At 41.9% G+C, this 14090-nt stretch overlaps 1 protein-coding gene across 1 annotated transcript in view; it reads right to left on the reverse strand.

Annotated features, from left to right (window-relative positions):
- The window catches only part of thsd7ba (thrombospondin, type I, domain containing 7Ba), a 676798-nt gene that overhangs the window by 455783 nt on the left and 206925 nt on the right, over positions 1-14090 (reverse strand). Inside the window, exons 8-9 of the mRNA XM_041200229.1 lie at positions 8651-8885; positions 2301-2416 (exon numbers count right to left, since the gene is read on the reverse strand). Coding sequence (XP_041056163.1) covers positions 2301-2416; positions 8651-8885 — 351 coding nt within the window. The remainder of the gene's footprint in view (positions 1-2300; positions 2417-8650; positions 8886-14090) is intronic.

Genomic DNA, 14090 nt, shown 5'->3' on the forward strand with positions numbered 1-14090 from the left:
GAGGTGCCCCCAGGAAGCAAGGGCCATTCCTGTGGAAACACCACCCTGCCCTCAACAACCACACACTCCTCCCCAACACCCATCTCTTGCTGGGGACTGCTTGATTGGCCCCAGCAATCCCAATCCCACTTAGCTGTGGAAGGTTTGGTATACATTTTGTATGGCTGCAGTAATAGCAGTGGCCACTGTTCCGTGTAGCGCCACGGAGACTGAAGGACTGCCAGACCTCTGATTGGCCGACAGCTTGGGACAGGCTTCCATCTTTGAAATGGACAGGAGCCCCGGTGCCAGGCAGTTAATTACCTGAACACCAAAAAATGAGGCCAGGGAATCCCTAAAAGGCGGAGGCAGTGTTGCCCAGGTGTCGGGTCATTTGTTTCTACTGAAACAATTCTCCTGTGCTCATTATGAATGCCTAGCTGATGGCCAAAACTGACAAATGCATTAGCTCAGCAGGAGTTCTGTTTTGACTGAAGTGGATTGTTGACTTTGCTTGACTGACATTTTTATGTGGTTATAATATGTTGCTCTTTTTGTAATCTCTTACGCGAATGTCTCCATGTTTATCTGGACAAGATTAAGAGATGTGAAGTGATTAATGCCTCTGTTACTGAAGCTCCATTTGTGCTGTCTGATTCACACTTTTATCAGATTACTGAAACAGCAGGTCTTTTTTTCAAAGAAGATTTCTGAATGGGCGTTTTCTTTTTTTCAACAATTCCACAACAGTAATTGTTATTATATGGCTCACTGGTTCTGCACATAATACATATTAGCTGAATGGGTATGGAAGGGCAAAGAGGTGGCTTAAATTGGGCATGGAGGGGGCATGAAGGCCATAGAGGTGACATAGAAGGCAAGAGTTGGCATGGGGGGTATGAGCAGCCATGGTGGGGTGGGGTGGGGGTGGGGGGGGAGGGTGGTAAATGGTGAGGAATAATGAACCTTAAAGATTCTTAAACAACCGGAATAAAGTTCCAGAGAACATAGGCAAGCCTTCTAACCAGCCAGCCTCGGCACTTGCCTGCCCCTTGGCCCCCTGTGCTCTACTTCCAGGGTCAGTGGACCAAACACCATCCCATACCCACCACCTATCAGAGTGGAAAGCACATGATTCGAGACAATTTTTAGGGAGTGGATACGGCAAGTTTGGAAATTTCCCTACTTGAGCTACCTGCCAAAATTTGGCCCAAATTCTCTGAGTGCAGTGATATACTTGTTTTAATTTCTATCCACTGTACTTTGCCTTGGCAGTAATATCCAAAATGTATTTCAGTGACATTTGCATTTCAAACTCTCATTGCCTGCAAGGAATTTTACATTAGGCTCAACATGATCTCTTGATAGTGTAGATTGAAATTCACAGTCATGACACATATATTTTGAGTCCTTTGAGGAGGTGTTAAAGGATTGCAGTGTGATCACTTCTCTGGACCCATGCTGATCAATACTTTGAACGAAAGCTCTGAGGCAATGTAAATTCTGCACAGTTGCATTGAAAATAAGTGGAATGATTCCACTTCATTCTACAAAAGGTGAGCTTAAAGATAAGTCTCTGAACTTGGTGATATTACTTTACTCAGAGACATCCAGGGAACATCGGTTCCAAGTTTAATAGAGACTCACTTCAGTAGAAAACTTGGAACTATTTGCGTAGCAGGAAGTCGATATTTCTCAGTGCTACGAGTTCAGTTAAGACAAGGTTTCTGCTATAATTGTAACATGATGTACAAGCTTTCAAGGCCCCTACAAAAGAAAGCCTAAAACTTACTGAAGATCCTTCTTTAATGTGCTGTATAGCAGCATGTTAAATGAGCTTGTCAATAACGCAATCTTTAATTCAGCAAATTAGAAGTCCTACATAACAAAAAATGACAGATGGACCAGCATTGTCCATTAGTTTGTATGGGTTCCAGTCAATTCATAGACCTGTCCATGTTCTCTTGTATTACCTTGGAAACAGTGAATTGCTACTTGGCAAACAATTAACTTCCAGGTGACATATTGAAACAAGGTTTTGAAAGCACAATCTAAAAGAAAAATCAATATTAATTATAGATGATATTTCTATCATAGTGTACAAATAGAGATATATTCTGCAAAGTATTACATTTTCTTTATTATTCAACACTATTCTTTTCCAAAGGATAATTTCATGGAGATACATGTGCTCTGGGAGGAGCAAATTCTTTCCCAAAAAAACCCAACATTCTTTCAATCCATGAGTTTTAAAGGGTTTGTTCTAGTAGAGGATAATAATAATAATAATTCTATGGAGGATAATTTCTCAAAGCAACTACCTTGCTGACACTTGGTAGGGCAAGGTGTCCATTCACTGAAAGGAGTGACAATGCAGTCCTTTTTGCATGGCAATAGGCATGGCCGAACAGTTTCAGGCCTGGTACTTTCAGGGCACCTAGAAGCATTGGAAAAGAGGCACATATCAGGAATTGTTGTTACAAACAGCAAGTATAACAGAAGCAAAAAACTTCATAACCATCATTTTTACAGGATGATTTTTTAGCAAGGCTAATTTCCTGATCAGTAAGATTTTCAGATTTGCAGAATGTGTTTCTTCCAAGATGTGGACTGCTGAAACAAATTAACATTGCATGTTAATCATAAAACATTCTAGGCACACATTCAGTAGTGTGGTGTAATTATAGTCCCAGACATTGCAAGAGAATTGTGTTGACTTATGTTTTACAAAATCCTTTACTGAACAACAATGTTCCTATGTTTATTATTGCTGGAAGGTGTTTACCTGTCAATTTTGTTGATCAGCAAGTTTAGCAGGATTACTTCTGGAGGAAGAACCATTTTTAGCTTGCAGCAGTGACAGTAATGTTTCAGAACATCAACTTTTTTATTTCAATATTTTGCTCATCAACATCAGCTCAGGGACTGGGCAGCTAAGGGCCTTTCACCACCAGGACCTTGATCCAAATTATGTCCATATCAATTGACAGTTCCTTTAGCTGGACATACAGTATTTTTCTGAAAATTGAGCTAAGTAGATGGAGTGTCATCACTGAGCTAAAGAAAACACTGAAGTCAGTTGTAGCACCTTTACTGCAATCCTAATTTAGATTACCTTGAATTTTCACTACTACACTGTGATACACTAATCCAATGAACCATCATGACTTTAGATTAGCTGGAATTTTCACTACTACACTGTGACACACTAATCCAGTGAACCATCATGAAAGTTTGAGAAAATTGTTCTAATATGGATATAAAATGATTCAAGAAAACTAGTTCCCTGCATCAGTTCTTAACGTGATCTATGGAACAATACTCATTTTTCCTTCAATCTAAAATTAATTGTATAGTTTTCTAATAGAAGTTTATTCTCATTGTAGTCCTTTCTTTTTGGACTTTCAGCTAAATGTTGTCCTCACTCAGAAGTCAGACTTAAACCAGCTTTGTTCATTATTGATATCAATTATTTAAAATAAATATAATTGAGCAGAAAGTCTTGACAACATTCAGCTGCATTTATAAGCAAAAATATGCTCGCTTTATTAGTAAGGAATGACAGGGATCTGAAAGTTGAACCTCGGTACCTCATTAGCATTGTACATTGTAATTATTATTCCTGATGTCTGCATATGAAAAACTCATCAGCATGATTAAAAGATTGGCTATGACATTTTAATGTGTTGTCCATTAGTGCTGATGTGTCATTATTAGCCTGTCATTGTGCTGATCTTTGTTTCTTCTCTTTACACGTTAAAGAAGCTGCTTCTGTTTATATGTCACAGAAGCAAAAGTTTTATGCGTTGAACTTAAAATACATTGCACTTATCTTTCAGAACATCCTTGACATGAAAAGTGAATTTTACCTGTTTTATTAATTGGCAAATATCACTGAATTTATTCAATCAGTTTCTATTAGCTTGGCTCAAATGTGCACTTAAAAAAATGGCTCATGTCAACAAAAGCAAAATGTTGTAGATGCTGGAAATCTGAAAATGCAGAGCAGATCTGGTAGCATCTGTGGAGAGGAAAAGTTCACATTTCAGATCGATGACCTTTCAACAGCACTGGAAAAAGTTAGAGATGTAAGCAAGCACAGAGTCAGGGAAAGGGGTAAGGGAAGGCAAGAATAATATCTGTAATAGAGAACAAGGAAGGAGGCATTAAATTACAAGAAGGACAATGCTGCAAGGCAAAAAGGGATGGTAAACAAAAGATCAATCTGGAGGAGGTGTAAATGGGAATAGCAGATTCATGACCAACAACTGCTGTCAAAAAAGTAGGAGCAGTGGTTATGATCTGAAATTGTTGAACGCAGCATTGAGTCTGGAAGGCTGTAAAGTGCCTAATTGAAAGATGAGGTGCTGTTCCTCTAACATACATTAGCCTTCATTGGATACCATAAAAGGATGCATTTGGCATTTTTATAAGAAAGCTGTCATGATGATGATGCATTTGAGCATCTATGGTAGATGAGCAGCAACAGAGTAGGAAGACAACCAGAGGAAATTGAAGAGCAGTAGAATACAGAGAAAGTATCTATAAGCAGGGACTGCATTTCAGAAAATTAGCAACTTGCAGTGACAAAGAAAAATAGTGAAAGTCAAAAGGAAAGAATGAATGAGACAAGAGAGCATTCTTTCAGTTCTCAGTGTAGCTCTTCTCTGGGCCAATTTATTTTAGATGGCTATAGGGGAGAATTTTCTCTCCGTCGGGCAGGGCGGTTGGGAGCGAGCGCAGAGCCGATCGCCACTCGTAATCGACTGCACGCCACCATATTATGTGGGCAGGCCAATTAAGGCCCACCCAGCGAGATGCACACCCGGTAGCGCTCAGCGCTACCTGTGTGGGTGGGGGGAGGAGGCAGAGTTGGGACCTGTGCAGAAATCTCCCTGAGGCAACCCCGTGCCTCAGGGAGATCAAGATCAAAATGAAACTTTGAAAAATAGAAAAATATTCAGACATGTCCCCTCATGTGACAGCATTACATGAGCTGGAACATGTTTATGAATTTTCATGAAAACTTTTATTTAATTAATAAACGCTTCATGAAACCTCATCCCGCCTGTTGATGAGGTTTCATGAAAAATGTGAAAGCCACCTGGGGTCTTCGCCTGCCCGCGAACCTTAAGGTTGGACACGCGGCCCTGACAATGTGTTTAATTGGTTGATTAATGACCTTAATAGGCCTTTGACAGTTCGGCGGGCGTGCAGCCAACTCCGGTGCATGCCCACTGAATGGAAGATCGGAATGACGCTTGGTGATATCGGGATGTACGCCCGACGTCACTGCGCATCATTTGATGCATCAGTGTGCGGGGCCCACCCCCGCATGCCAAAGAGAAAATCCTGGCCATAATGTTTTTCTTTTTCTCCCATTCTTCACATTATATCAAACTGTGCACCTCTTCTTGATCAGGGTAAATAAATAGCCTGTTCTATTGGGTGGGATTTTCCATTTATGAGACTAAGTGGTTTTGGCAGCACTCACCTCGCTGCTCAGATTGATGGGAACTCGCACCCAATTCCACGCTTGGAAGCTCATTAATTATGCACAGGTGAGTATTGGGCTGAATGACCTGGCGAGTCAGGAGCTGATTCTTCTGCCCCGCCATCAGCTGGTGGGGTTGAAGGTCCAGGCGCCATATATAAATGCCAATCAAACACACACATCTTGCCTTCTGCAGCCCACCTGTCTCGAAGAGCCCATTACAGGTGTCTTCCATGCACAAGAGGGCTGCACTCGCTTCAGACATGATGCCCTACAGGCCTTGATCAGAAGAGTGTGGGTGCATAGGGATGTGACCTATCCCAGGTACGGTTCCAGGAAGTACACCAGACGCCTTGGACTTGGAAGGCATTGCCAAGGAGGTCAGTGCAACTGCCAGCTGCACCCAGGTGAGATCCAGTGCTGGAAGAGGATGAATGATCTCATCCACTCTGCCAGGGTAAGTCATCCTTCAACTCCTTCTGATATCAAACTCTTATCATGGCATCATGTACTCAAATGGCTACTCTCTTCAGGGATCTCACACAACCATTACCAGGAGGCACACATCAGCACTTATTGACTAAAGGAACCTTTTACATCAATGCCACCCCATCTATCATGTTGCACACTCTCCATCTTCATACCTGTTGGGGAGGGCTCACCTCTCAGAGGGGGTATGATTTTTTTGCTAACCTATGCGCCATCCCTTCTCATCACATGCTTTTTTTGTGTCTGCATCCAGGCCAAGCTAGCCCACAACAGGTGGGAATGTTCCAAGATCGTGGGGGGGACACGGCTGACATCATTGGCCTCACCAAGTCCGAGGAAGCTGCAGCCCAGATCACTGGGGAGCACAAGGATCACTCCTGTGGGGAAGGGGAGATCGGATTGTCTCAGAAATCCAGGACGGATCACTCTTCCACCAGTTCATCATATCCCAACAATCACAGTGAGTGACATGCAGTCTTATATTCCTCATGCTCATCAACAAAAACTTCATTCTCTATTTAATAGGCACCTGCAGATTGAGGCCCACAAGAATCACCACCAAGGCTTTTAGCCCTCAGACCATGCCCGAGGAGGAAGATGATGAAGAACCATCACAGTGGTCACCCGCACCCTCCAGCAGTGCATAGACGCTCAGCGCAGTGGGGTACATCCCTAGGTGAGGTTTAGGCTCACTTGCTGGAGAACACTGCAGCAGTCAGAGGCAAGGACAGACTAGGTCTCCAGCATTCAGAGGGCTGGAGAACAATCACCCGCTCAGTCCAAGTCTGCCTCTGGAAGCAGCCTTCCAACTCATGGTGGACAGCCAGCAAGAAGCAGGGGAACATCAAGCAGTGGTGTTTGAAGCCCTCAAAGAGGATGACCACCAAAGTCATCAAAGGCAAGAGAGCAAACAACTCCGCAGGCAGCCTCCACCCCTGCTGCAGATACCAGGGCAGCACCTAGAAGGAGCTGAAGGCCTAGAAAAATGAAAAAAAAAATTTTATCATAGCTTGTTGCACGGGCGAAGACAATAATTGTCACCAATTGAACATCTGCAAATATATTCACCTTAACTGCACATTGTCTACTGTTTTCTTTCAGCGTCCTTTTAAAGGCTTTGTAAGTCAACACCCCCTTCGCTGTCCATCAGTGCCTCCTGGTGTCTCCCATCCTGCAGTTCAAGGCTCCCACCCCCCCATGCTGAATTTCCTGGAAGATGGGCTGAAGCCCCAGCACAGCCCCTGAAAGTCCAAAGCCTCAGTGAAGTTGAAGCTGCAGCATGGAGACCTCCCACCTTCCGAAAGCTGCTTCGCGGAGGAGCCATGTGGATGAGGCTCCACCCGCCATACGATGCACATGTTCCTCCAGGAGCCAGTAGCTGTCGACCTCCATCATCTTCCTCTCATCAGGTGTCCCTGAGCTGAGCAAGCCCCTAAAGGCTAGTCCCAACTTGTGCACACCACGCATTTTCAAACGGGTTTGAGGTCAACCTAATTTCCTGCTGGCACGACATAAGATTGGAAGGCGTGAGGAGATTCCTGCAAACAGCTGTTTTAATTAGCATTCATGAGATGTCAATGAATACTGATGGAGTTCAGGCCACTAGTTGGTGGGATAACCTGCCATTGGGAGAGTTGCAAACTGTTTTTATGGCGACGGGTTGCGACTTTTTGGCTCCCACTGGATTCTCTGCTCCTGCCCACCTCAAAACCTGCTGCAGAAGGGATGGGAAAATTCTGCCCATCGTCTCTGTAAAAGCTACTTTTAACAGGGCCTAAAGACAGCATAGGTTGACTAGTTTCTCTGATTTTCTTTTCTTCTCCATGTTAAAGCACCTTATATTTTCACCCTTCCAACCATCTTCTCAACCGACATTAGGAACTTACCGAATGAAGACCCCGAGCTGCAAATTCCTGCTTCTTTCATCAAAATAAAGCATATTCACCCGTTGTACTATTATTTAATGTACAGAAGCCTTAAAGTAGGTCTTTGGGAGTCATTTCTATGCCTGTTTTACAATAACCAATTCAACAGCGTAGAGGCCTTTGCCCAATCTGTTGGGACACTTTTTTGGGTGGCCCTGGCAGCTGCCTGAAATGAATGCAGGCCTCATTTTAATATTGAGCTGAGGCTCCTGTGCCCATTTCTGATCCGGGCTCCTAAATTTGTTTAGATGTTTAATATTGCACGCTCTGACTAGTCTTTCAGCATCTTCAACTGCTAACCAGTGGTTCTTGAAGGAATCCATGGAGGCCACTCAAAAAATGGCTCCAGAACTTTGCTAAATTTTCTTTTTTGTGGAGTCAGAAGGGAATGAGTGACATTTGTTAAACCCAAGCTGTGTCAGAGCATCCGAATTATGATGAACAATTTATTTCAGCCCACAGGTCTTTCCGTTCTGAAAAAGAGTGGAACAAAATGGGTTGGTCAGAGTGTACAGAAGCAAAAGCATTCACACAAGATCAAGCTAGATTCAGGTTTCTAACTTGGGATCTTGCCTGACGATGAGTAAGTATTATGAAAACATTGCAGTGGAGCAGCAACAACCTTCACAAACAGCAAACTTAATAAGTTACACGTTACTATATTGCACGGAGTGAATCTAAACAGACAAGGCCAAGCAAGAATTTTTTTTTGTTATTAATAATTTATCTAAATTCTTACCCTGAAAAAAAGAAGTACTAATACCTTTTGGGAGTAACATGTCCAACTTTGCTTTTCATGCAATGGATCTGTCGAGTCTGCATGCCCACAGAACAGGTGGCCTCACCGTTCCAACTGATTGTAGCATTAAGGGGCATCACTAACGTATCTTCAGTACAAGGACCCCAAGGTGATGTATCCCAATAGAACACCATACAGCTATGCTCATTACAAGATCGCCATTCTTGCAAAGCTCGGCTACTAGGACATGGCTTTCCACCTAGGACACAGGGTATTCTTTTTATAATTTCAAGAGCACAGAATTTATAAACATTTTTTGTACTTGCATTCTTGCCGATTTCTTAGTAATTAATAGTTACTACCATGTTTTCTTTCTTCCTTTTATATATGGAATCACAGAATCACAGAAATGTTATGACACAGGAGGAGGCCATTCAGCCCATCATGTCTGCACTGGCTCTCCAAATGAGCATTGTGACTTAGTGCCTTTTCCCTTGCACATTGTTTCTATTCAGATAATCAGCTAATGCCCTATGGAATGCCTTGATTGAACCTGCCTCTGCCATACTTCCAGGGAGTGCATTCTAGACTCGAACAACTCGCTGAGTGAAAAAGATTTTCCTCGCATCGCATTTGTTTCTTTTGTAAATCACTTTAAATCCGTGCCCCCTCATTCGCAATCCTTTTATGACTTGGAACAGTTTCTCCCTATCTATTCTATCCAGCACCCTCATGATTTTGAACACCTCTATCAAATCTCTTCTTAGAGCCTTCTCATCTCCAAGGAGAACAGTCCCAATTTCTCCAATCTATCTTCATAACTGAAGTTTCTCATCCTGGACCATTCTTGTAAACCTCTTCTGCACTCTCTCCAATGTGTTCACATCCTTCCTATAGTGTGTTGCCCAAAACTGTACACAATACTCCAGCAGAGGTATAACTAGTGTCTTATATAAGCTCAGCATAACCTCCTTGCTCTTGTACTCCATGCCATTATTGATAAAGCCCAGGATACCATCTGCTTTAGTAACTGCTCTCTCGACCCGTCCTGCCACCTTCAATGATCTAATTTCAGTTAAGTAGACCAATATATTGTGAATGTGTAGAAGGATAACTCCTTAGCAAATTTATAATATCCCATTAACAAAATTGCATATGTGTGGTTCACTTGTTCATTAACAGATTACAAGTGTTTATTTAGTAGCCCAGTAACTGTTTTGTGGTTTAATAATCCATTAACAGATTGCAGCTTATCCTAAAGTCCTAAGAACAGTCTGCAGATGTTCCAGATTTTTAAAAAAACACACAAATTCATTCAATTAAGGTGAAAAATTTGTCCTTCTCTTGTTGACGATTTTTATTATACAGGCATTACTTCCATTTTCAGTTGTTAACAGCAGTGAAAATATGACTGATACAAAACATACAAAGATATGATGTAGTTCCCTGGACAAGCTACATTGCTGTTATTACAAATAATGCACTTGACCTTAAGTTGGCAGGGTTACTCAGCACAACACTGTGCCATATGGTGGAAACTGGTACCAAGACAGCTGCCTCACAGAATTGGCTACAATATGGTTAGTTTTTTTTTTAAAAAGAATAATGCACACTAGTGAACAGCAGCATTTTAATGAGGTTAGGGAGTTCAAGCACCATTCGAGCAAAGGAAAAGGAGAATTTTTCTGGCCATTTAACCATATTATTCCTGAGCTGAGAAAATTTGATGCAGGTGGTTGTAGGGTGCCAAAGTGAAAGTTCCATTTTCAAATAATTACGGACATTCCTTATCTTGAAAAACAGCAAAAAAACCCCATTGAAATACATTTGTCCCTGTACTGTTTGTAAATGGTGAGTTTTTCAGGCTGGTGAAGTAACTTAAAGGGTTTCAAATAGTACAATGTCCTCTATTGGCCTCATTGGGTATGACTTAGATTCAGAAATGACTCTGGAACTCATTGCTGCTAGGAAATGCTTCATCCCAACTATCATTGTCCTTCATTTTGATCAATAATCAAGCACAAAAAAATCTTTAAAAAAACAATATTGTTACTGAAAGGAATTCTTGCTAGCTGTTTTTGAAAACATCATTTTGTGCTAAGCAGCCTGCTAGGATAGTATGATAACAGCACTCTCACACACAAAAGACTGATTGGATTAGCGTGCCTCACTATAAGAAAACTGCTCATGCAGTCAGAACAATTGTTCTCTGACAAGAATATGTGGGACCAAGTGGGAAAGCAGCAGCTGGTATTTTGTCTTCGAGAAAAAAGCAGTATCTTTGTGGGTGATGGATGATACATGATGGTTGGTGCCAACAGAAGATCTGTCACATTCTTTTCACAATGGCAAAGGGAAAATATAACCATTTAAAATGACAGCCCAGCTGAATGTTAATTTGCAATGGTTCAAATTCAGTAAGGGGCCTGCATGTGTGAAAGGTCATGTGCTTGCGTTTCAGATTAATTTCCTTTTGCATGTTCAAAGCCTACAAGAAATGCTTTCTGTTCACAATCTACAGTTAAGGAGACAATTCTGGTTACCATAGAAGATAGCCAACCAACATGCACAGCCACATTTGCCTTTGCCCACAATTCACTTTTATCAGTTAGATATCATCATGCGTCCAGTAAAAACTAGAGGATTTTTCTCTTCCTCAATCCAAGAATCCAGACTCTCCTATTACATATGAGAATTTGAATTAGGAGCAAGAGCAGGCCATTCAGCCCCTCAAGCCGGCTCCGCCATTTAATAAGATCATGGCTGATCTGATTATAGCCTCAACTCCACTTCGCTTCCTATTCCCTTTGACTCTCTTATCAGTCAAGAATCTTTCTAATTCAGCCTTAAAATTACTCAATGATCCTGCCCCCAGCACTCTCTGGAGAAGAGGGTTCCACAGACTCACGACCCTATGAGAGAAAAAAAATTCTCCTCATCTCATCTGTAATGAAAATAAAATCCTTTATTGCTGTGAAAAATAATTCAAACAGAATATAAGTTTTTCTCAGAGATAAAAACAAAAAAACTGCGGATGCTGGAAATCCAAAACAAAAACAAAAACAGAATTACCTGGAAAAATTCAGCAGGTCTGGCAGCATCGGCGGAGAAGAAAAGAGTTGACGTTTCGAGTCCTCATGACCCTTCGACAGAACTTGAGTTCGAGTCCAAGAAAGAGTTGAAATATAAGCTGGTTTAAGGTGTGTGTGTGGGGGGGTGGAGAGAGAGAGAGAGAGAGAGAGAGGTGGAGGGAGGGTGTGGTTGTAGGGACAAACAAGCAGTGATAGAAGCAGATCATCAAAAGATGTCAACAACAATAGTACAAAAGAACACATAGATGTTAAAGTTAAAGTTGGTGATATTATCTAAACGAATGTGTTAATCAAGAATGGATGGTAGGGCACTCAAGGTATAGCTCTAGTGGGGGTGTTTTTTTAAAAAAAATAATGGAAATAGGTGGGAAAAGGAAAATCTTTATAATTTATTGGAAAAAAAAGGAAGGGGGAAACAGAAAGGGGGTGGGGATGGGGGAGGGAGCTCATGACCTAAAGTTGTTGAATTCAATATTCAGTCCGGATGGCTGTAAAGTGCCTAGTCGGAAGATGAGGTGTTGTTCCTCCAGTTTGCGTTGGGCTTCACTGGAACAATGCAGCAAGCCAAGGACAGACATGTGGGCAAGAGAGCAGGGTGGAGTGTTAAAATGGCAAGCGACAGGGAGGTTTGGGTCATTCTTGCGGACAGACCACAGGTGTTCTGCAAAGCGGTCGCCCAGTTTACGTAGTTGGGGGAAATGCAAGTGAAATGCTGCCACTTCCCCCAACTTAGTCTACTGCATTCGTTGCTCCCAATGTGGTCTCCTCTACATTGGAGAGACCAAACGTAAACTGGGCGACCGTTTTGCAGAACACCTGCGGTCTGTCCGCAAGAATGACCCAAACCTCCCTGTCGCTTGCCATTTTAACACTCCACCCTGCTCTCTTGCCCACATGTCTGTCCTTGGCTTGCTGCATTGTTCCAGTGAAGCCCAACGCAAACTGGAGGAACAACACCTCATCTTCCGACTAGGCACTTTACAGCCATCCGGACTGAATATTGAATTCAACAACTTTAGGTCGTGAGCTCCCTCCCCCATCCCCACCCCCTTTCTGTTTCCCCCTTCCTTTTTTTTCCAATAAATTATAAAGATTTTCCTTTTCCCACCTATTTCCATTATTTAAAAAAAAACACCCCCACTAGAGCTATACCTTGAGTGCCCTACCATCCATTCTTAATTAGCACATTCGTTTAGATAATATCACCAACTTTAACTTTAACACCTATGTGTTCTTTTGTACTATTGTTGTTGACATCTTTTGATGATCTGCTTCTATCACTGCTTGTTTGTCCCTACAACCACACCCCCCCCACCTCCACCTCTCTCTCTCTCTCTCCGCCCCCCACACACACACCTTAAACCAGCTTATATTTCAACTCTTTCTTGGACTCGAACTCAAGTTCTGTCGAAGGGTCATGAGGACTCGAAACATCAACTCTTTCCTTCTCCGCCGATGCTGCCAGACCTGCTGAGTTTTTCCAGGTAATTCTGTTTTTGTTTTTGTATAAGTTTTTCTAGTCATTTCAGCCTAATATTCAAATTGCATAATGATAAACAATAGAAGTAACAAAATTAAACTTGGTCTCCAGCAATGGCTCTGTTAGTTATGCTGATGAGACACTTAAAAATATTTTTAAACTGTGTGCCCTAGTTCTAGTCTTTTCCACAAGGGAAAACATCCACTCAGCGTCCACCCATCGAGTCCCCTCAGGATCTTATATGATTCAATAAGATCACTTTTCAATCTCCTAAACTCCATTGGATACAGGCCTAACCTGTCCAACCTTTTCTCATAATATAACACCTTTATCCCAGGAATCAGTTGAATAAACTTTCTCTGAACTGCTCCTAATGCAATTGTGCCCCTTCTCAAATGAGGAGACAAAAACTGTACAAAGAAATTGTATATCTATACCATCAATGTAACCGAGATCAACCAATGCCTCAGTTTGGGAATAGAGCATTGTGTTCTTGTGGTCAGTATGGCTCAGTGACTTATCACCTTAGCCAGCTGAGCCATTGCTGGAGACCAAGATTAAGTTTGTCACTTCTCTCATTTATCATTATGCAATTTGAATCTTAGGGTGAAATGACTAGGAATATTGTTTTCTGTACAAATTACTCTTCTCAACAATAAAAGATTTGATTTCCAAACCCAATATATGCACCATCACTTCCAGACATTCATTTATACTGAATTATTGCACAGGATTCTGCAGCCAAGCAAACACTTAAATCCAAAATCCTTAATGTGTGGGCTGAATTCATAAGACTCTATATTCATTATAATTCAGTCTGTCATTTTCCATTAATGTACTAACACCTTTTTCTGTATTATTGCCCCTTCTTGTCCTGTGACATAATTGTACC

The sequence above is a fragment of the Carcharodon carcharias genome, chromosome 12 (assembly GCF_017639515.1).
Source record: "Carcharodon carcharias isolate sCarCar2 chromosome 12, sCarCar2.pri, whole genome shotgun sequence".
In the NCBI taxonomy this organism is placed as follows: domain Eukaryota; kingdom Metazoa; phylum Chordata; class Chondrichthyes; order Lamniformes; family Lamnidae; genus Carcharodon; species Carcharodon carcharias.